This window comes from Brachionichthys hirsutus, chromosome 9, assembly GCF_040956055.1.
Source record: "Brachionichthys hirsutus isolate HB-005 chromosome 9, CSIRO-AGI_Bhir_v1, whole genome shotgun sequence".
NCBI lineage: Eukaryota > Metazoa > Chordata > Actinopteri > Lophiiformes > Brachionichthyidae > Brachionichthys > Brachionichthys hirsutus.
The window spans coordinates 4248530-4269529 of NC_090905.1; the positions used below are offsets into that span (position 1 = coordinate 4248530).

Genomic DNA, 21000 nt, shown 5'->3' on the forward strand with positions numbered 1-21000 from the left:
CATTAATTTAAGACTCCGGACGTACGCCTCTCCCCGGGAGTCGGCGGCTACCTCCTTGGCTAGGTAGCCTCCCTCCCTCGGAGTTTTTGTGAAGGCTCCGCGCAGAGCATGCCGGGAAGGTTTTACGTAATCACTCGTTGACGTTCGCGACGTCTCGGTATGACCCGTATGAAATGGGACAGCAGCGCTACGGCTGGATGGATGCTTCGTGCTCCGAAGCTTAGAGAACGATTTTGCAGTTTAAACATATTTGAAAATAAGTACAGGCTGTGATCACGTGAGACAAATACTCACAAAACCTTTCCCTGCAATATATACAATTAGTTTAATACATAAAGCTTCACACGCCTTGCAAAAGTAATTCTAACACTGCTGCTTCTCTCGTTTTTGCGTAATACACATTTTCTCTCATTTACCGGCTCCTCAGTCTTTCTAACACTTTACGAAAATCTTATTTTGTCCTTATTTCTTAACTGGCTATTATTCCATTCGATTTTTATACAAGGATTGTTTTGTTCTTGCAAGAATGTCTGCAAATGTTGCATTAAATCTGGAAGAACAGTATTATTATAAGGATTTTTAACATTTAACAGTAGGATTTAATTTTTTGTCTTTGTCATCAGGTCCTTCTGATACACTCTATGACCCGTTTCTACATATATTCCACTAACAAAATTGTAACTGGGGCCCGACAGGCAGTGAAGGAATCAAGAGTGCAACCCAATCTTAAAACACAAATTCGAGGCTATACATTAGTAGTATGACAAAGCAGACTTGATATAAATAATAGGACAGTATAAAGCTGTTGTAGTGCTGAAATTGACAAATGAAAGAACAATTGCAATTCCCAAGAGAGCCAAGCATTATGTATTTTTTATTGTCTGGTCTTTTTTATGCACATTAACTTTAACAATCAGTACAGTTTAATGTTGTAGTGTGGCATGATGACTTCTGCTAAAGTTAAGTTTTCAATCATTTTTGTCCATTATACAAAAACTCCCAGGTGGTTTTAACTGAAACATAGCGGAAGGGATACAAGTATTATCCCAAAAAACACAACCATGAACTATCGTTTGGCCATAGCAGAAACATATTTTCTACTGAGTGCAATTGTATAAATGCTTTATAATTATGAGAAAGTGTCACAGCACCAATCATTGTGCGTGTAGACTGTTACAACTGTTCATGTCAATTGAAAGTGGACAACAAACTTGTATTTTTAATGATAAGCTTAAGGTCACATTTACAATAGAATATATACATTTCCTTGACATTGCTCATGTGCCCAAGAGCAATGAAAATGTAATTTCTTCCCCATCATATCGCTGCATTCAATGCCTTTGAGATTCAAAGTACTATTCACTATGGAAGAGGGACCGTTTTCACTTTAGGGCACGAAGACAACAGACCGGGTGACCGTGCTCCTACAATTTAAACAGACATTGACATTGCAAAATCTCCTGTAACACAAGATAAATACAGAGATTCGTGAACTCCTGTACAGTCAGTAGAAGATTTATGGGTAAGAGTAATAAGAAAATGGAGTACAATTAAAGACAATTTTATAGCATCCATCTTCGAAAATCTTCATCCTTGTTGAAGTCCAGTCACCCCACAAAGGCCGATTATGATCCAAACAATCTAAGGGGATTTAAGACAAATCAGTTAAATAATCTCTTGGGCTGTTTTTTGTGATTTCAAATTGTTGTCCCCCAAACTTATTATTGCAACACATATTTTACAAGTTTACATTTCAATATAATCACAGTCTGTTTTGGCTAACAGAGTTAGATAGATTAGAGATTAGAACATTAACAAGAAAATCAAAACAACAAATGTTATAAATGAAACTAAACCAATAGAGAATAATTCAATCTCCAACTTATTTATGAGTTCTGTATTATGTCTGTTGACCTCTAACCTACCACTGGTATTTGTACTTTTGTGCAAGTATGTATGTGTGTACATATGCTATATGGAAAATAATATTACCTTTATTCAAAAATAATTTGAATATTGCAGTTTTTCTGAATATTACACTCTATTCACCATCCCAACCTTAAATTAATTAAAATTTTCCAGGTACACAATCAGCAACTAAACGACAGTTACTTACAGGACCATACAGAACATCATGAATATGTTCCACAGAGCGATGAATATCCGAAAGTATCGCAGGCTGAGCAGAAACTCTCTGATGTTGTCACCTGAAAGACATGCTGATCAATGAAGTGGAAGGAACAAACACACACACACACACACACACACACACACACACACACACACACACACACACCTGTGGTTGGCGCTCTCGACACATCCTCAAATCCTTGGGACTCCTTCTTTTTGCTGCGAAACATCCACAGTAAACACACTGATTTAGCCTGTTTTGTTTTGAAGAGCTCGGTAGCGTCTTAACTCTGAGCGTTAAAGTTCATACTCACAGCTTAAAATTCAGCACCGCTCCTGCATTCACTAGTAAGGTTCTAGACAGCACGGAGATACAAGCGGCATTAGTTCAGCGCTAACATTATTTAACATTGCCTGACTGAGCCAGCATTAGCTGGCTCGGAAAAAACAAGCTTATTATTGCTTGAGGCACCGCTAATCTAAATAACAACGCAATGCTGGAAAAACATGCACAGAGAAGACTCATCGATTAGCGTATTAGATGTATTAGTATGTAACATAAAGCAGAAGGAGAGAAAAATTACCCGAAAATTAATAGATCGCCAATCATTTTGATCACATCTGATCCAACTCACTTCCGTATTGGTCTGCGGAACAGGAAGTAATCCGACAACGGACAGTCCTATTGCCCGCCCACATCTGCTTCTAATTGGTTTGACACGATGAGAGCCTTCCATACGTAGTCAAATTGTCTTTCAGTGATTGGTTAAATCATAACTTCGTTAAGACGCTCAGCCAATCACAGGTAGATAGGGCGTATCGTGACGCCTTGCGTTTATTGGAGGGCATTTATTTAGTTGTCGCGAGATGTTGATTTCTGCAGCGACCATACTATAACTCAGATGTGTAATTAAAATGATAAATGCGGTTATTTCTCACCCTTCCAAAATATTAGGGTAGCACATATAAATAATTTGCACAATAAAACACAACCCTTATTTTAATTGTGTCTAAAGTTGTACAGTGATAACGGTGACCAGCAAAAAAGAGAGTTGCACACCTGTTATAATATTTTCTGTCAGAATAAAATAAACAAAAATGAAACGTAAAAATTACCTTTAAATATTATTAAAGAATAAGGTGTAAAGACTGAGAAAGTTGACTTTGAATTGAAACACATCTCCATCAAAGGTTGCTTTCTTTATTTTTGTAGAGGTTTTCATTTTTGTGGCTTCAGAGCCACCTGGTGGTCCAAGAGGTCGTTGCTCTTATTAGTCGCATGTATTTAAACGCTAAATCGGAAATGGACGTATAACAAACGTCACAGTATTTAGAATTTAGTTGATCAACAAAATTCTAATCCTCGCACATCTGCATCATCTGCATGAATGCGAACATTGACAATCCGAAATTAATGCAGCTCGGTTCGGGATTACTCATTTGCTTGCGAGGTGGCTGAACCGGTTTCGGATTCGTGCGACGTTATTCACGGGAGAATGAATACATATTTTTCCTTATTTCTCAAGGTCACCGGCGTCCTTGTTTTCAGCCTGTCATCGTCTATCAAACCTCGAACGGCGTTTGCTTCCGAGTAAAAAAAAAAGAAGAAGTGGTTTTCAACGATGAACACAAGAAGACAACCGTTTTGGATTTAAAACAGCTGTTGCCTAAAAGCAGCTGCTGAAGAGCGCTGATGATGATGATGATGATGATGATGATGCTGAGGCTGTGTGTAGATGAGTGTTATTTATAGGAAGGCTTGAATGTCACGGACTTTCACTGTTGAGACCTGGGGGCTTGCTGGTCCGGGTTGCTGGGGCTCGTCCAGACCGCTTTACCGACAGGCAACATGGAAGTGCTGTCAGTTCTTAATTTGGGAGAATTTCCCCAAATGTTCTCTAAAATTGGAATGTTTCCCGTCTTTGACCTTGCTTATTACATCGTGTCCATCCTCTACCTCAAGTATGAGCCAGGTCAGTTCTGTTCCACGCCTCATTTGTTTGTTTTATTGAAGAGAACATTTTGTTTTGTCAGATGAAACATATGCTTTAGTACTTCATCAATGTAAATGCTCTCTACACAAGGTCTGCTTTATATTTCCCACACTCACCCTAACCCTTATCTAAAGACAGACAGCATTTATTTACAACACAAAGTGTGTTTTTCAGGGTATTGTCGTAGGATCCCTCTGGGGGCTTTCTCTTGCTCTTATCTGCACCACTACCTTATAAAGTATGGCCTACAGGGAGCTATTTCAGCTTCCAGTGGTGAAATGTGTGTCGCTGCTTCAGCCTGATCGCTTTCAGCTTAGATTCAATCCTTCATTTCTGATTAAAGTCTGATATTTTCCAACATTTAATTCCTTTGAGCAACAGCCTGAAGACGGTGAAACCCGAGAGTGGGTCTGTGCATAGCAGCGACTAAGGCAATAAATAGAAGACCCTGAAATAGACAGTGTCAGTAGGTCTATTGCTGCTCACACTGAATGTTAAACATTAAATAAGTTCATCGAGTTCGGCCGTTTCTGAGTTTCCTCAGCTTCCAACGTCACCAAAGTTCAGTCACATGCAGTGACATTCAAGTTTCAATGAATGTTGAGGAAGTCCAGTTTGATAAATTGCAGTCTGTTGACAGTCCTTGGGAATTAATATTACATAAATGATCATTTTAGTAAGTTTCCCTTTTGGATGGATGGATGGATGGTTGGATGAATGGATGGCTGCATGGGTGGATGGCTGTGCTCCCCATCTTTGGTTGAGGCTACTTTAGCTGCATTATCAAAGCTAAACTAGGCCTCGGAATGACTTTTTTAGTGGTTGGGTTGAATATGTGTACAATAAAAGTGAAATACTCAAATCTCAATTGGCTGATTGGCCTGGTAAAGGAGATCGTCGGACTCCCATTTGAACACATTGTTGTATTTTCTTTTTATAGAATGAAACGAGTTCAAATCCTCCAAAGCCTTTGCTTGTTTATCCAGAGAACCATCTCATTCGTGTCTTCGAGTTCAAACCAATCATTTCCTCGGGCGAACTTGAACGGCATATACTCCCTAAGTGTAACTGTGTACTTAACATCTCCGGATATTTGACAGTCAAATATCTCCTTTGCTCTACCTGCGGCTGAGACTCCTTGTTTCACAGCACATGTCAGAAGACCACATGAATGAGTCCACATGGAGAGGGGAGGAGGGCACACCAGTGCGGGGCGGGGTCAAAGGTTAAGACAGAGGCAGTTGAGCGGAATATATTTATAGCGTGGTATTTCTCCAGATCAGATTGCTTTCAAACTGAACGCCTGCCCCCCCCCATTTGTGCTGTGAAGCGGCTCTGCTAACAATCAGGATTTATCAACTAGGCCTGCATCTTAAAGTGCTGTGGGGAGGAGCATAGTGGAGGAGCTTAAACATCTATAAGTGTTTAATTACTCCAAGGCATTTCAGAGGGCGTTACTGATGACTTCACGCCACTAGATTCGTGTCAAAGCAACTGGTTGTCATAAATTAGCTGCAGAGGTCTTTACAGTCCGAGATACAGCACACAAGGAGCCAGCTGCAACAAAATTATTACGGTTTCTAAAGAGGCAAGCAAAATGCCGGAGGTCCTTATTGCAGCGTTTCACCAGAATTATTAATGGATGCATTTTTTCTTTTCTTTTTTTCTTCTACCTGCCCTCTTGGCGGACTAGCCTATTCATGTTTTATTAGTTTTATTACCTGCTTACCGCCGTAGAGGGCTGTGCACACCGCAGTGAACATACAACATGGACAAACAAAAAGTGACAAATACACAGTGTTCTGAGAAGAAAGTGCAATGGATTTATGTGTGCTCCTTAATTCTATCCCTTCCATCCAACCATAACCAAGAGTTGTCCCAATACACCACGTTCTCATCAGCCTCTAGCTAGAGGACAGTATGGATCACCAAGTTCTCAGGAGATCTGAGGAAAAAGAGGGAGAGCATAGTGAGAGCCACAAACACTGAACCAGCAACCTCCACTGACTCAGAGATCTGTGGGCGGAGTTAACTCTCAAATCAAGTTTTGATAGGTGCTGGTGTGGTGGAGCTGGCATGCATGAAACCTCCACCTAAGAACGGGGCAGTCATCCCGGACCCAACAATGGCAACATGAACCCCCAGATCACCCCAAGCAGCCACAGCAACCCGAGAACGATGCATTTAGACAACACATGGTAGAGTGAAATTATAATAATAAAAAAAATCAACACAACTGCATAAGCAATAAAATCCTACACAGCATGTTGAAACAAACATGAAACCCTTTACTCAGTGTTTCCCTTTTTTTTTTTTTTACTTCTTCTTCGTTGGTTGAATCATTATAATGATCACATGTCTGATTGATTGACGATTGACTGAAGTTCATTTTGTGACAGAAGACATGTCGTGTCTTCATCTCACGCCTGTGTGTTGGGACGAGTCCCTCTCAGCTCCTCCACTGCGTTGCAGGCTCGGTGGAGGTTTCTCGCAGGAGTCCCGTGGCCTCCTGGCTCTGTGCCATGCTCTACTGCTTTGGAAGCTACATCTTGGCAGACGTCATGCTTGGGAGCAGCCCCATCGACTATTTCCAACACAACAGTCACATCCTGCTGGCCTCAGCTGTCTGGTGAGAAAATGCTCAGCGATTCTGATGAGATGTTTTGAGGTCACATGACCAGGACTTGTTAGTGCCAGCTTTCGTTGGAGGTCAGAATTGTTTCCCTGCACTTCCCTCCTAAGCGTTGTCTTTCTTTGTCGAATGCAAACTCAGGTACCTCATCTTTTACTGCCCGCTGAACCTCTTCTACAAATGCGTGGCTTTCCTGCCCGTCAAGCTGGTGTTGGTCGCCTTGAAGGAAGTGGTCCGTACGCGTAAGATCGCCGCCGGCGTTCACCACGCTCACCACGCCTACCACCACGGCTTCTTCATCATGGTCATCATTGGATACGTGAAAGGTCAGCGTGACTTCTTTGTAATTTAATGCTGTTAAATGATGGAAGACATTGTTAAGAGGTTGTGTAGTTATGCCTTGGTTGTCGACCTACTTTTACTTAAACTTATCCCCTAAAATATAATCCAGAAGTTAGAGAATTGTCTTGGAAATCTTAATAAACGTTTATTTGGTCTTGCCCCTGCCCGTTTCTGCTTCAGTTGTGCGGTCCTGCAGGCATCCATGTTGGCAGGGAAAGTCAGAAGTCAAAAGAAGAACAGTCACTAGAGACCTACATTTTTTAACATCAATTTTTTTTTTCAGGGTCTGGAGTGGCACTTATGTCCAATTTTGAGCAGCTGCTGCGAGGTGTGTGGAGGCCTGAGACCAACGAGATCCTCAGCATGTCATTGTAAGTCTGTGTTTCCTGCTGGTGATGGGGAGACATGCTACTTCCTGCCTCTTCAAGCGTATCACCAAAGTGTTTTCAACCAAACATATAGGGATGTTGCTCTGATCAAATGAGACCAGCTGTTGTGAGAAATCATATTCTGAGACATTTATTTCCTTTATTTATCCCCCTGCTCGTGGTCGTGACAAAAAGGCTGCAGACTGTAACGCTCCAGATTTACACAATATCACCGTGACATTCTAGCATCACTTCAACCGTATTGTAGGGCTCTGAAGGAATGCCTCAATAAAAACAGCCAGAATATAATTTCCAGTCAGTGACTTTATAATCTGTCATGGAACCATTGAACAGCAACCAAATAACTGAACACTGATGAACACCGACGAAGCTGGGACTTCCTCATGACCTACAAAGCCTGCCTTCTGGAACAGGTGTTCCATTTAAGATGTGGAGATGGAGACATGATGTACTGGAACTGGAAGAGAGGAAGATGTATTGTTCTGATTGAAACAGGAAGTAAAGGAACAACTGAGAGGAAACAATGTTGCAGGAGAAACATGGAGCCCTTTGAACTGTTTGATCTTCACTGCGGTGGAAACAAAGTAACTAAATGAACCGAGCTGCTGCAGAACGTTACAGATACATTCATTGGTGTCAGAAAGAGACACACACACACACACACACACACACACACACATACACACACACGCACACACTCGTTTCACACAGTAAAACAGCCTGTGTTTAAATTCACCCCAGAGGAACACCAATTACTAGCTATTTATTTATATCCACGTGTAAATGTTTTATCTCCCTCTATACCTCAATGCTAATATGCATTTCATTGTTCTTCTGTGCTCAAACATTTCCCCCCGGTCCTTGTAGCCCGACAAAAGCCAGTCTGTACGGCGCCATCCTCTTCACCCTTCAGGAGGCACGCTGGCTGCCAGTGTCCAAGGGCACCCTCATCCTCATCGTCACCCTCTTCATGGCTACCACTAAGGTGAGATCAGATTAGACTGTGTTGCAATTCAGAGGAAGCTACGTGATTGCAAAAAAAGGTGTTAGATAAAGATAACAGAAGATCCTTTAAAAAGTCATTGTTTGAGGCTAGATTTTCTCAGTAGCATCCCTCAATAAATCAGCATTTTACAATAAATCCAGGGTAGGACCGTCTCTCACAGCACTGATGGTCATTAGGTGCATTTGGAAAATCATGTTGATTTCCCCTGACTGACACCGTCTTCCTTCAGGTGGTCATGACCGCCCGACATTCTCACGGCTCCCCCTTTGCTCTCATCGAGTCCTGGGTTTGCCACCTACTGTTCGGTTCCCCCCTGGGCGGATGTGAGGAGGACCACCACCACCATCATCATCCTCCCACTAGTTCCCCATCTTCATCCCTCAAAACCAAGGAAGAGCTGAGCGAGGGTGCTCGCAAGAGGAAAGTCAAGAAAGCGGAGTAGGCTCCAGTGAAACTGCATTTGACTGGCCTTCATCATGGTTTCCACATGATGGGTGATACCATTCTGTTCCGGGGAAGGGAGCAGTTTGATGTTTAACCAAGCGAGACCCTTTCTGTTGGAGCAAAATGGGGTTTCCGAATTTTATGCAGGATTCTGTAAATACCACAGAAAATGTTTCACACCTCAACCCGACCTGGACATCGTAAACCTCGTTATTTATATATTTGTGAAAATCTGCATCTGTAAGGTAATCCATGTTTTGGGCTGCTGTTCCAAATCAGTATTTTCTATTGAGGCCAAGAAAAGCAATAAGTTCAGAAAGAAATAGAAGGTACATACATACATACATATCTGACTGTCAGAAAATCAGAAATTCAAATGTGAATAAAGCACTACATGAAAGAGCATTGCTGCTTTTTACATTGAAATGAGGACAACTTTGTGTCTTTAAATAAAGTAAAGACAAACATTGCATAGTGGTGGTTTTTAATTTATGTTTCGTGTTGGCAGCTATTCCGCGAAAGCGTCCCATCCCCCACCTTGTCTTATCATGGACCTGCATCAACAAAAAACAACGACCAAAGTGGGCAAGATAAAGAACATTCCCCGAGTCAATAAAGAACATTCCCCGAGTCAATGGTGCGTTTTCATGGACAAAATGTATTTAATCCGATCAGAGTTCTGAGTAAAATCATGATCGGATACACTGTGTTCATGGACCCTAAAAATATTGCTCCGATTAGGACTTGTGTGTTCATGCATCACACTTTCGATCAGAATAAATTATTTTGACATGCCGGAAATAGTAGAAGAAGAAGCCGTAGTGACTTCCGTTGTAAACAAAACATTGCTCCGAGTGTTTCTGCTTTAAACGTCAGCGTTATTTCACGCGTTTCCCCGTTTGCGCTGTTAGTTTCCTCCTTTAATATCTCCGGCAACATGTTTGTCTCAGATATTGACCAGTTCTGTCTTTCGCTCGCTCTGCTTCAACTGTGCGCCCCGATCGGATCATTAATCGGTATAAACCACCCCTCTCGTTCGGAATAGAATCTTGATCGGATTGAGGTTGATTGGGTCAGACTAATCCGATTTGGGTGTGTACATGAATCATTTTTATTTCCATCAGGTTTTTAATCTGATTAAATTTGTCCATGTAAACGCACATACTGTCGCCGTCCACCTTCCTCCGTCCACCTTTGTCTTCGTCCACCTTCCTCCGTCCACAGTTGCTCCGCCTGGTTAAAAAAAGATCTGAGTCTCAGAGTTGTCTTTTGTCTTATTTTATTATAAAGTCAGTTATTAATCAAAGCAGCTTTGGGCACATGTCGTGACAAGGACATAGTGGTTGCCTGAGTGTGCAAAGATTCAATGTATGCAGGTGTACACATCACACAATCCTGTTACCAGCACAACATGTAATTGGCAATTATTTCATTAGATATGGCCAATCAAGAAAAGATAGAACAAAATGTGAGAACTGTTTTACCATGTCTTATTAAACTAATATTCCTATTTGTCAGAGAGGGGGGGGGGGGGGGGGGGGTGGAAGAGAGTATAAAGACCAAAGCAAGGAGGTTGGTTTGCAGGAAGAAGGTTAAGTTTGAACTCAAACTCGAAGACAGAGAAAATACAAAGCTGTTGTATCTGCAGTTTCTGCGAAACGACTTCAACCATGCTGTGGTTTCTTGCGCTGACCTGTGTGCTGTTCATGGGAGGAAACCCTGCAGCCGGACATGGAGGTAAGGACACAGGCATCTTTGACACGTCCTGTAAAAGATGTGAAACTATTATTACCTTATTGGTGCCATGCCCTAAACAGAACTGGAAAAATGCTGTTGTTAATAACATTTTTGATACTTTTTTCCATTTAATTGAAGTTGTAACTCTCCCCAGAGTATTATCCAGAGCTACTTCAATCTTATTCACTAGATCTAACAATGCAATGGTAAAAACCTTATCAAAGATTTCTGCATAATTTGAAAGGTGTGGTCGTGGTGGTGCCGTGAACTCGATATCCGTTAAACAGAGAGTTGTTTTTCTTCATGTTGCATCACGGCCCTTCCCTCACATCCACATCCACAGCAAATGACAAACATTTATTTGTTTCTTTACAGGTGGAGCATTTCTCAATCAGATTAACATGATAAATCTCGCACTGGCCGAGATTAAAGACCTCATGAAGCAACAGGTTAAAACTCATTAAACATGTAGTATACAACTCGTATCTCTTCATACTGCTGATGAGCACCAAATGCTGTAATTCAGTGTGATTACCGATTATATTTTTCAGATAAAGGAGATTATATGCCTGAAGGACATTTTGGAGGACTGTGACGCCTGTGGTGAGTTGACTACCTGAACAGAAATGCTGATGGTTCCTGTACATTCGTGATTGTTTCTGCAACAACATTTTACTATATCCTCACTTCTCCCTTCAGATAATCACCATCATCACCATCATCACCATCACTACTGTGTGCCGAACCCTTGCTATAAAGGTGTGCCGTGCACGGAGAAGCCGCACGGTTTCCAGTGTGGGCCATGTCCAGTAGGCATGACAGGCGACGGTATCGTCTGCACTGATACGGATGAGGTATGCAGAAATATTATGAGCTCACATAGTTACAACCTTAGATCTGCTCAACTTGAACAAGTGCTTAAATCAGCCTGAATAAGTCACTACCTGTGTAGGTGGACAATGTCTATCAACACGACACTCACGGGTTTTAAAAAAGAAAGCATTTTGTTTGCCTCTGTAGATTTTGTCATATGAAAATAACATATGTTGTTGTTTCTTGACTTTAAATGCTGAGTCTGGACGTTTTTCAGGGTCAGTCAGTCAGTCAGGACTCGCATCAGCAAATCCAGAACTTTCTTTCTGATTTCCAAATACTGGGCACACACGAGCCAATCAGAATCAGTAACACTGAGTAATGATTTAGATACTTTCTTGTAATTTGGGTGGTGTCGGTGATCTATCATAGAACTGTAGTGATTCACCAACTGGGCAATCATCCCAGTAAACTAGTGGAACAGCACCAGTTTGTCGTCTTGATGCAACTTGAGTTTCTGAGATTTTGTTGTCAACAGTGTACTGTGAAGCCTTGCTTTACGGGTGTGAACTGCATCAATACCTCCCCGGGTTTCTGCTGTGATCCCTGCCCTCCTGGATATACTGGGCCCCTAGTCAAGGGTATCGGCATCGCCTACGCCATCTCCCACAAACAGGTCAAAATCACGAATGACACACCAAGCAGCACCTCTTTAATCCTCCAAACATCATCGATTTCTTTCTGCCACACTTCAATTTTTTGTGTGCATATTCCAGTCACACTAAATGACGCTATTGTGTGCCTCCGTTCCATATGAAGGTGTGCACAGACATCGATGAGTGTCATGTCAGCAACAACGGAGGCTGTGTGCCGAATTCCATCTGCATTAACACTCATGTGAGTAGAAGAATTATCCCAGATAAATAAATGATTGTAAATAGAGAGCTGATGCACATGTAAAAAATAAATGACTTCAGCAGATGTTGGGTTTTCCAGGATCATATTACCGGTACATTTCATGTTCTTCACGTATTATCTGAGGCCTTTCAGGTACTTGGTTCTTGTAAACAGAAGAATTCTCATTAACCTTCAGAGAAGGTTAATGAGCTTTCAGGAAAAAGGTGATATTAAATGATCTAAACTGCAATTTAAAGCAAATATGAAAATAATTTGTGCAGTTGAATAAAACCAGGTTTTATCATTAGTTGCTCTGATCTGAGTTGAAGTCTATTGTGGCAAATGTAAATAAATAAACTTGCTGGAGAGATGTGTCTGTATTATTGATTGTCACTGACCCTAATCCTAATCCTAACCCTAACCCAAGATGCTTGATGTTGTCTTTCTAATGATAAAGCAACAATACATGGATCTGTTTTGTGTCACCAGGGCTCATTCAACTGTGGCCCTTGTAAGCCGGGCTACACTGGGAATCAACATATTGGCTGTACCCCGAATACCGGTATACCCTGTGGGCCTGGCCACCATCCCTGCGGCATTGGACATCATAAATAATTCATCTAATTTGCATGTGTTTGGGTGGTGGTGGGAGGAAGCCGGAGAACCCGGAGAGAACCCACGCAGACACGAGGAGAGCATACAAACTCCTCACAGAAAGACCACAATTCGGATTTGTGAGGCAACAGTGCTTCTTTATTCTTTCTGCATATGTTAATGTAATCAGTGAACCGAACCCCCCCCAATGAGAAATTAACCATAAAGCTTCCATTTAGTCAAAAGCAAAGCATTCAACTCAAACACCAAATCATCAACAATAAAACCAACTGTATCGTTATTCTTTCGGCAAAAATCGGCAAAATAAAGATTCGAGTCTCAAAGTTGTCTTCTGTCTTATTTTATTATAACGTTTATTATTTATTAATCAAAGCATCTTTGGGCACATGACGTGACAAGAACATAGTTGTTGCATGAGTGTGCAAAGATTCAATGCATGCAGGTGATAGAACAAAATGTGTGAACTGTTTTATCATGCATTATTAAACTGATATTCCTATTTGTCAGAATTCCATTAATATTTCTTTGCTGAGGAGTTTTAGGGGAAAATATGGGGATGTAAGACCGGGAAGAGGGGGTGGAAGAGAGTAAAACCAAAACAAGGAGGTTGGAAGCAGGTTTGCAGGAGGAGGGTTAAGTCTGAACTCAAACTAGAAGACAGAGAAAACACAAAGCTGTTGTATCTGCAGTTTCTGCGACACAACTTCAACCATGCTGTGGCTTCTGGCGCTGACCTGTGTGCTGTTCATGGGAGGAAACCCTGCAGCCGGACAGAGAGGTGAGAACACAGGCATCTTTGACACGTCCTGTAAAAGATGTGAAACTATTCAATGAAGCTTGATTGATTTTCATCATGGGAAAATAGGTATTTCTAAGAGAGGCATTAATAAATGGGTTCAAGTTGCCACTTACATCCTTCACAATTTGAATTAAATTTCACTGTGGGTACGCCTGTTATATTCAATGTGTTATAATATATAAATACCACAGTGGAAACACACCGAGAGTAACATTTCTGTAAATTGAATTTCTGAATTTTTGTGTGCAAAGTTGTTGTGGCCACTATTTTCCAGTCGGGACTCGATAATCAACCGCTATTAACTTATGCCACACAAGATAAAACAATTCAACCTATTGGACTTGGCAGACTGTAAAAATGTTCTAGACAGATGAAAAAAATAATAAATTCACAGTTTTTAAATATTCTTGAAATAATGCACGAGCTTTCTATGCAAAGCATTTCCAAGTGTGCGCACTGTGCTGACGCACGGTGCGGAAAAACAATTCCAGCGAGGATTCTGTTGTAGAAGTCACATGTATTCTTCTATTAGCAGTAAAGGTGATCTGTTTCCAGCATTTAGTCTCTCCGCTGTGGAATCCATTCAGTAAATAGACGTGCTGCTAATGGGAACACCACATCTGCTTCTCGCTCAAGAGATTTTAACCTTCTTATGGCTCCTCCGGGGGGGGGGTGATGGGGCCTTTGGCTCATTCCGTACAAGTAGCATGTCCCTTCAGGATCTCATCACAACAGAAAACATCTTGGAGAACACAATCTTTCAGTGCAAATGGAGGGGAAATTTAAAGCAGCCAGTTAGAGCTTGAGAGCACATTTCGGCTCTCCGTTTAGCTCAAATATCTCGGTTAACCCTCCCCGGGCTCGTTGTGTCATTTTTAGCCACAGCAGGGAGACACTGTCAGCAAAATGTCTTAAATGTCTCTGGTCGGCACAGACGCAGAGACTCGATGGCGAACAAGGGGGGGGGATTGAGCGGCCGAGGAGTCGAATATGTCCCTTCCTGACATCGATGTTATGTTCACATCTGGTTTCTGCCATCCTGAGAAGGACAAAAAGTGTCTTTTCATGTTTCCCTTCCACAGCATTATATATGGATGAATAACAGTGTTTGTCATTCAGACACCGACGTTACTCACGGCATTCACCTCCATTAAATGAATGCATGTGCTGAATTTGGGTCGGCAGCTGCACTCGTTCTTTATTAACTCTGAGAGTTTATTGATTCTTTTAAATATTACGCAGCCCCATGTCAAAGAGAGAATGTTTTCCTTCTTTGCATTGTTCAGCGATTGATATTGGACCGATGTTTTGAAATGGATGTTCTGAATGGAAAACCAAAACTTATTTTAGCAGAGTAGAAAAACAGAAACTGCCACAAAGTAAAAAAAAAAAAAAAAAGCGTATTCCAGAAAATCTATTTTGCAGCTGCAACGAAAGCATCTCTGACTACAAGCAAGCTCGTGGCACCAGAGTTGCAAGAAAACTATTGTCTTTGAAGGCATCATAATTCCTTTCTCTACACAAACAAATGTGATTTTAGGGGGCTTAACACAGTTGAAAACCCATGAAACTTGGCAAGCACATCAGAAGTAGCCCCCCCCCCCCCCCCCCCCCCCCATCAAAGAGGCCATCCCAGGATAACACTGAAAAGTAGAAGACATATTAAGCAAATGGAGATGGACAAATCCTTATTGGTGCTATGCCCTAAACAGAACTGGAAATATGCTGTTGTTAATAACATTCTTGATACTTTTTTCCATTTCCAGAGTATTATCCAGAGCTACTTCAATCGTGTTTAATAGATCTAACAATGCAATGGTAAAAATGTTTTGAATGATTATATCCACATGTAAATGTTTTATCTCCCTCTATGTCTCAATGCTAATATGCATTTCATTGTTCTTCTGTGCTCAAACATTTCCCCCCGGTCCTTGTAGCCCGACAAAAGCCAGTCTGTACGGCGCCATCTTCTTCACCCTTCAGGAGGCACGCTGGCTGCCAGTGTCCAAGGGCACCCTCATCCTCATCGTCACCCTCTTCATGGCTACCACGAAGGTGAGATCAGATTAGACTGTGTTGCAATTCACCAACGGGAGTTGGAGGAGGCTACGTGATTGCAAAAAAAGGTGTTAGATAAAGATAACAGAAGATTCTTTAAAAAGTCATTGTTTGAGGCTAGATTTTCTCAGTAGCATCCCTCAATAAATCCGATCTGCTCACCATTCAGCATTTTACAATAAATCCAGGGTAGGACAGGCTCTCACAGCACTGATGGTCATTAGGTGCATTTGGAAAATCATGTTGATTTCCCCTGACTGACACCGTCTTCCTTCAGGTGGTCATGACCGCCCGACATTCTCACGGCTCCCCCTTTGCTCTCATCGAGTCCTGGGTTTGCCACCTACTGTTCGGTTCCCCCCTGGGCGGATGTGAGGAGGACCACCACCACCATCATCATCCTCCCACTAGTTCCCCATCTTCATCCCTCATAACCAAGGAAGAGCTGAGCGAGGGTGCTCGCAAGAGGAAAGTCAAGAAAGCGGAGTAGGCTCCAGTGAAACTGCATTTGACTGGCCTTCATCATGGTTTCCACATGATGGGTGATACCATTCTGTTCCGGGGAAGGGAGCAGTTTGATGTTTAACCAAGCGAGACCCTTTCTGTTGGAGCAAAATGGGGTTTCCGAATTTTATGCAGGATTCTGTAAATACTACAGAAAATGTTTCACACCTCAACCCGACCTGGACATCGTAAACCTCGTTATTTATATATTTGTGAAAATCTGCATCTGTAAGGTGATCCATGTTTTGGACCGGCATGGGCTGCTGTTCCACATCAGTATTTTCTATTGAGGCCAAGAAAAGCAATAAGTTCAGAAAGAAATAGAAGGTACATACATACATATCTGACTGTCAGAAAATCAGAAATTTAAATGTGAATAATAATAATACATTTTATTTATATAGCGCTTTTCTTAGAACTCAAAGACGCTTTACAGTGTACATAATAAAAACAATAAAGTAAAACAAAAAATACAAACAATAAAAATGTGAACACAGATATAGAATCAATAAAATTCAAACAGTAAAATAATACATTAAAAGTGAACACGGTTTAAGCAGTCAATAGAAATTCCAACACTGAAATTATACAGTAAAAGCAATGTCAAACAGATACATTTTGAGATCTTTTTTAAATGAATTTAGATCCGGGCAGGCTCGTAGCAGTTGTGGCAATGTGTTCCAAAGTGTGGGTGCAGCAATGGAGAAGGCTCTATCACCCCAGGTTCGGAGCTTGGTCCTACAGGGGAGGGAGAGGAGGTTGGCGTCTGCGGAGCGGAGGGAACAAGATGGGGTGTGATGGTGGAGCACATCTGTGAGGTAGGGGGGGGGGCAGATTATGGAGAGCTTTGAAAGTGATGAGGAGGACTTTGAACTGTATGCGTTGGGGGACCGGGAGCCAATGAAGGTTTTTAAGGACCGGGGTGATGTGTTCATAAAGCACTACATGAAAGAGCATTGCTGCTTTTGACATTGAAATGAGGACAACTTTGTGTCTTTAAATAAAGTAAAGAAAAACATTGCATAGTGGTGGTTTTTAATTTATGTTTCGTGTTGGCAGCTATTCCTAATCTGTGTAGCGTTCATCTCAGCATCAATCTGTTCCCAAGTGAAGATAAATCACTGCTTATAAACTTTACCAATAATAAAAAAATCGCTACCCATTCAGAGATAAAAAAAAACAAAAACGCCAGAGGTCAGACGCGCGAAAGCATCTCAGCCCCCACCTTGTCTTATCATGGACCTGCGTCAACGAAAAACAACGACCAAAGTGGGCAAGATAAAGAACATTCCCCGAGTCAATAAAGAACATTCCCCGAGTCAATGGTGCGTTTTCATGGACAAAATGTATTTAATCCGATCAGAGTTCTGAGTAAAATCATGATCGGATACACTGTGTTCATGGACCCTAAAAATATTGCTCCGATTAGGACTTGTGTGTTCATGCATCACACTTTCGATCAGAATAAATTATTTTGACATGCTGGAAATAGTAGAAGAAGAAGCCGTAGTGACTTCCGTTGTAAACAAAACATTGCTCCGAGTGTTTCTGCTTTAAACGTCAGCGTTATTTCACGCGTTTCCCCGTTTGCGCTGTTAGTTTCCTCCTTTAATATCTCCGGCAACATGTTTGTCTCAGATATTGACCAGTTCGGTCTTTCGCTCGCTCTGCTTCAACTGTGCGCCCCGATCGGATCATTAATCGGTATAAACCACCCCTCTCGTTCGGAATAGAATCTTGATCGGATTGAGGTTGATTGGGTCAGACTAATCCGATTTGGGTGTGTACATGAAGCATTTTTATTTCCATCAGGTTTTTAATCTGATTAAATTTGTCCATGTAAACGCACATACTGTCGCCGTCCACCTTCCTCCGTCCACCTTTGTCTTCGTCCACCTTCCTCCGTCCACAGTTGCTCCGCCTGGTTAAAAAAAGATCTGAGTCTCAGAGTTGTCTTTTGTCTTATTTTATTATAAAGTCAGTTATTAATCAAAGCAGCTTTGGGCACATGTCGTGACAAGGACATAGTGGTTGCATGAGTGTGCAAAGATTCAATGTATGCAGGTGTACACATCACACAATCCTGTTACCAGCACAACATGTAATTGGCAATTATTTCATTAGATATGGCCAATCAAGAAAAGATAGAACAAAATGTGAGAACTGTTTTACCATGTCTTTTTAACTGATATTCCTATTTGTCAGAGAGGGGGGGGGGGGGGGGTGGAAGAGAGTATAAAGACCAAAGCAAGGAGGTTGGTTTGCAGGAAGAGGGTTAAGTTTGAACTCAAACTCAAAGACAGAGAAAATACAAAGCTGTTGTATCTGCAGTTTCTGCGAAACGACTTCAACCATGCTGTGGTTTCTTGCGCTGACCTGTGTGCTGTTCATGGGAGGAAACCCTGCAGCCGGACATGGAGGTAAGGACACAGGCATCTTTGACACGTCCTGTAAAAGATGTGAAACTATTATTACCTTATTGGTGCCATGCCCTAAACAGAACTGGAAAAATGCTGTTATTAATAACATTTTTGATACTTTTTTCCATTTAATTGAAGTTGTAACTCTCCCCAGAGTATTATCCAGAGCTACTTCAATCTTATTCACTAGATCTAACAATGCAATGGTAAAAACCTTATCAAAGATTTCTGCATAATTTGAAAGGTGTGGTCGTGGTGGTGCCGTGAACTCAATATCCGTTAAACAGAGAGTTGTTTTTCTTTATGTTGCATCACGGCCCTTCCCTCACATCCACATCGACAGCGAATGACAAACATTTCTTTGTTTCGTTTCAGGTGGAGCATTTCTCAATCAGATTAACATGATAAATCTCGCACTGGCCGAGATTAAAGACCTCATGAAGCAACAGGTTAAAACTCATTAAACATGTAGTATACAACTCGTATCTCTTCATACTGCTGATGAGCACCAAATGCTGTAATTCAGTGTGATTACCGATTGTATTTTTCAGATAAAGGAGATTATATGCCTGAAGGACATTTTGGAGGACTGTGACGCCTGTGGTGAGTTGACTACCTGAACAGAAATGCTGATGGTTCCTGTACATTCGTGATTGTTTCTGCAACAACATTTTACTATATCCTCACTTCTCCCTTCAGATAATCACCATCATCACCATCATCACCATCACTACTGTGTGCCGAACCCTTGCTATAAAGGCGTGCCGTGCACGGAGAAGCCGCACGGTTTCCAGTGTGGGCCATGTCCAGTAGGCATGACAGGCGACGGTATCGTCTGCACTGATACGGATGAGGTATGCAGAAATATTATGAGCTCACATAGTTACAACCTTAGATCTGCTCAACTTGAACAAGTGCTTAAATCAGCCTGAATAAGTCACTACCTGTGTAGGTGGACAATGTCTATCAACACGACACTCAAGGGTTTTAAAAAAGAAAGCATTTCGTTTGCCTCTGTAGATTTTGTCATATGAAAATAACATATGTTGTTGTTTCTTGACTTTAAATGCTGAGTCTGGACGTTTTTCAGGGTCAGTCAGTCAGTCAGGACTCGCATCAGCCAATCCAGAACTTTCTTTCTGATTTCCAAATACTGGGCACACACGAGCCAATCAGAATCAGTAACACTGAGTAATGATTTAGATACTTTCTTGTAATTTGGGTGGTGTCGGTGATCTATCATAGAACTGTAGTGATTCACCAACTGGGCAATCATCCCAGTAAACTAGTGGAACAGCACCAGTTTGTCGTCTTGATGCAACTTGAGTTTCTGAGATTTTGTTGTCAACAGTGTACTGTGAAGCCTTGCTTTACGGGTGTGAACTGCATCAATACCTCCCCGGGTTTCTGCTGTGATCCCTGCCCTCCTGGATATACTGGGCCCCTAGTCAAGGGTGTCGGCATCGCCTACGCCATCTCCCACAAACAGGTCAAAATCACGAATGACACACCAAGCAGCACCTCTTTAATCCTCCAAACATCATCGATTTCTTTCTGCCACACTTCAATTTTTTGTGTGCATATTCCAGTCACACTAAATGACGCTATTGTGTGCCTCCGTTCCATATGAAGGTGTGCACAGACATCGATGAGTGTCATGTCAGCAACAACGGAGGCTGTGTGCCGAATTCCATCTGCATTAACACTCATGTGAGTAGAAGAATTATCCCAGATAAATAAATGATTGTAAATAGAGAGCTGATGCACATGTAAAAAATAAATAACTTCAGCAGATGTTGGGTTTTCCAGGATCATATTACCGGTACATTTCATGTTCTTCACGTATTATCTGAGGCCTTTCAGGTACTTGGTTCTTGTAAACAGAAGAATTCTCATTAACCTTCAGAGAAGATTAATGAGCTTTCAGGAAAAAGGTGATATTAAATGAACTAAACTGCAATTTAAAGCAAATATTAAAATAATTTGTGCAGTTGAATAAAACCAGGTTTTATCATTAGTTGCTCTGATCTGAGTTGAAGTCTATTGTGGCAAATGTAAATAAATAAACTTGCTGGAGAGATGTGTCTGTATTATTGATTGTCACTGACCCTAATCCTAACCCTAACCCAAGATGCTTGATGTTGTCTTTCTAATGATAAAGCAACAATACATGGATCTGTTTTGTGTCACCAGGGCTCATTCAACTGTGGCCCTTGTAAG

General features: G+C 41.6%; 2 protein-coding genes across 2 annotated transcripts; one reads left to right on the forward strand and one right to left on the reverse strand.

Annotated features, from left to right (window-relative positions):
* Positions 1-850: 850 nt before the first annotated feature.
* On the reverse strand, positions 851-2798 carry smim7 (small integral membrane protein 7). Its single transcript, XM_068743665.1, has 5 exons — positions 2715-2798; positions 2445-2486; positions 2297-2349; positions 2117-2207; positions 851-1641 (listed from the first exon to the last, which is right to left on the reverse strand). Exons 1-5 carry the CDS (start codon positions 2738-2740, stop codon positions 1626-1628), a joined length of 228 nt encoding a protein of 75 aa, XP_068599766.1. The 5' UTR covers positions 2741-2798; the 3' UTR covers positions 851-1625.
* A 1104-nt stretch (positions 2799-3902) lies between these two features.
* On the forward strand, positions 3903-9407 carry tmem38a (transmembrane protein 38A). Its single transcript, XM_068743313.1, has 6 exons — positions 3903-4103; positions 6597-6753; positions 6898-7082; positions 7382-7469; positions 8355-8472; positions 8723-9407. The coding sequence occupies exons 1-6, from the start codon at positions 3980-3982 to the stop codon at positions 8933-8935; spliced, it is 885 nt and encodes a 294-aa protein (XP_068599414.1). The 5' UTR covers positions 3903-3979; the 3' UTR covers positions 8936-9407.
* Positions 9408-21000: the final 11593 nt, after the last annotated feature.

Excerpts from the sequence above, each read along its gene's own strand:
- smim7 (XM_068743665.1), bottom strand. The coding sequence starts at position 2,740 with ATGATTGGCGATCTATTAATTTTCGG. Across the intron at positions 2,487-2,714 it reads GGCGATCTATTAATTTTCGG|AACCTTACTAGTGAATGCAG; the intron begins GTAATTTTTCTC and ends CGTGCTGTCTAG. Across the intron at positions 2,350-2,444 it reads GCGGTGCTGAATTTTAAGCT|CAAAAAGAAGGAGTCCCAAG; the intron begins GTGAGTATGAAC and ends GATGTTTCGCAG.
- tmem38a (XM_068743313.1), top strand. The coding sequence starts at position 3,980 with ATGGAAGTGCTGTCAGTTCTTAATTTGGGAGAATTTCCCCAAATGTTC. Across the intron at positions 4,104-6,596 it reads CTACCTCAAGTATGAGCCAG|GCTCGGTGGAGGTTTCTCGC; the intron begins GTCAGTTCTGTT and ends ACTGCGTTGCAG. Across the intron at positions 7,083-7,381 it reads CATCATTGGATACGTGAAAG|GGTCTGGAGTGGCACTTATG; the intron begins GTCAGCGTGACT and ends TTTTTTTTTCAG.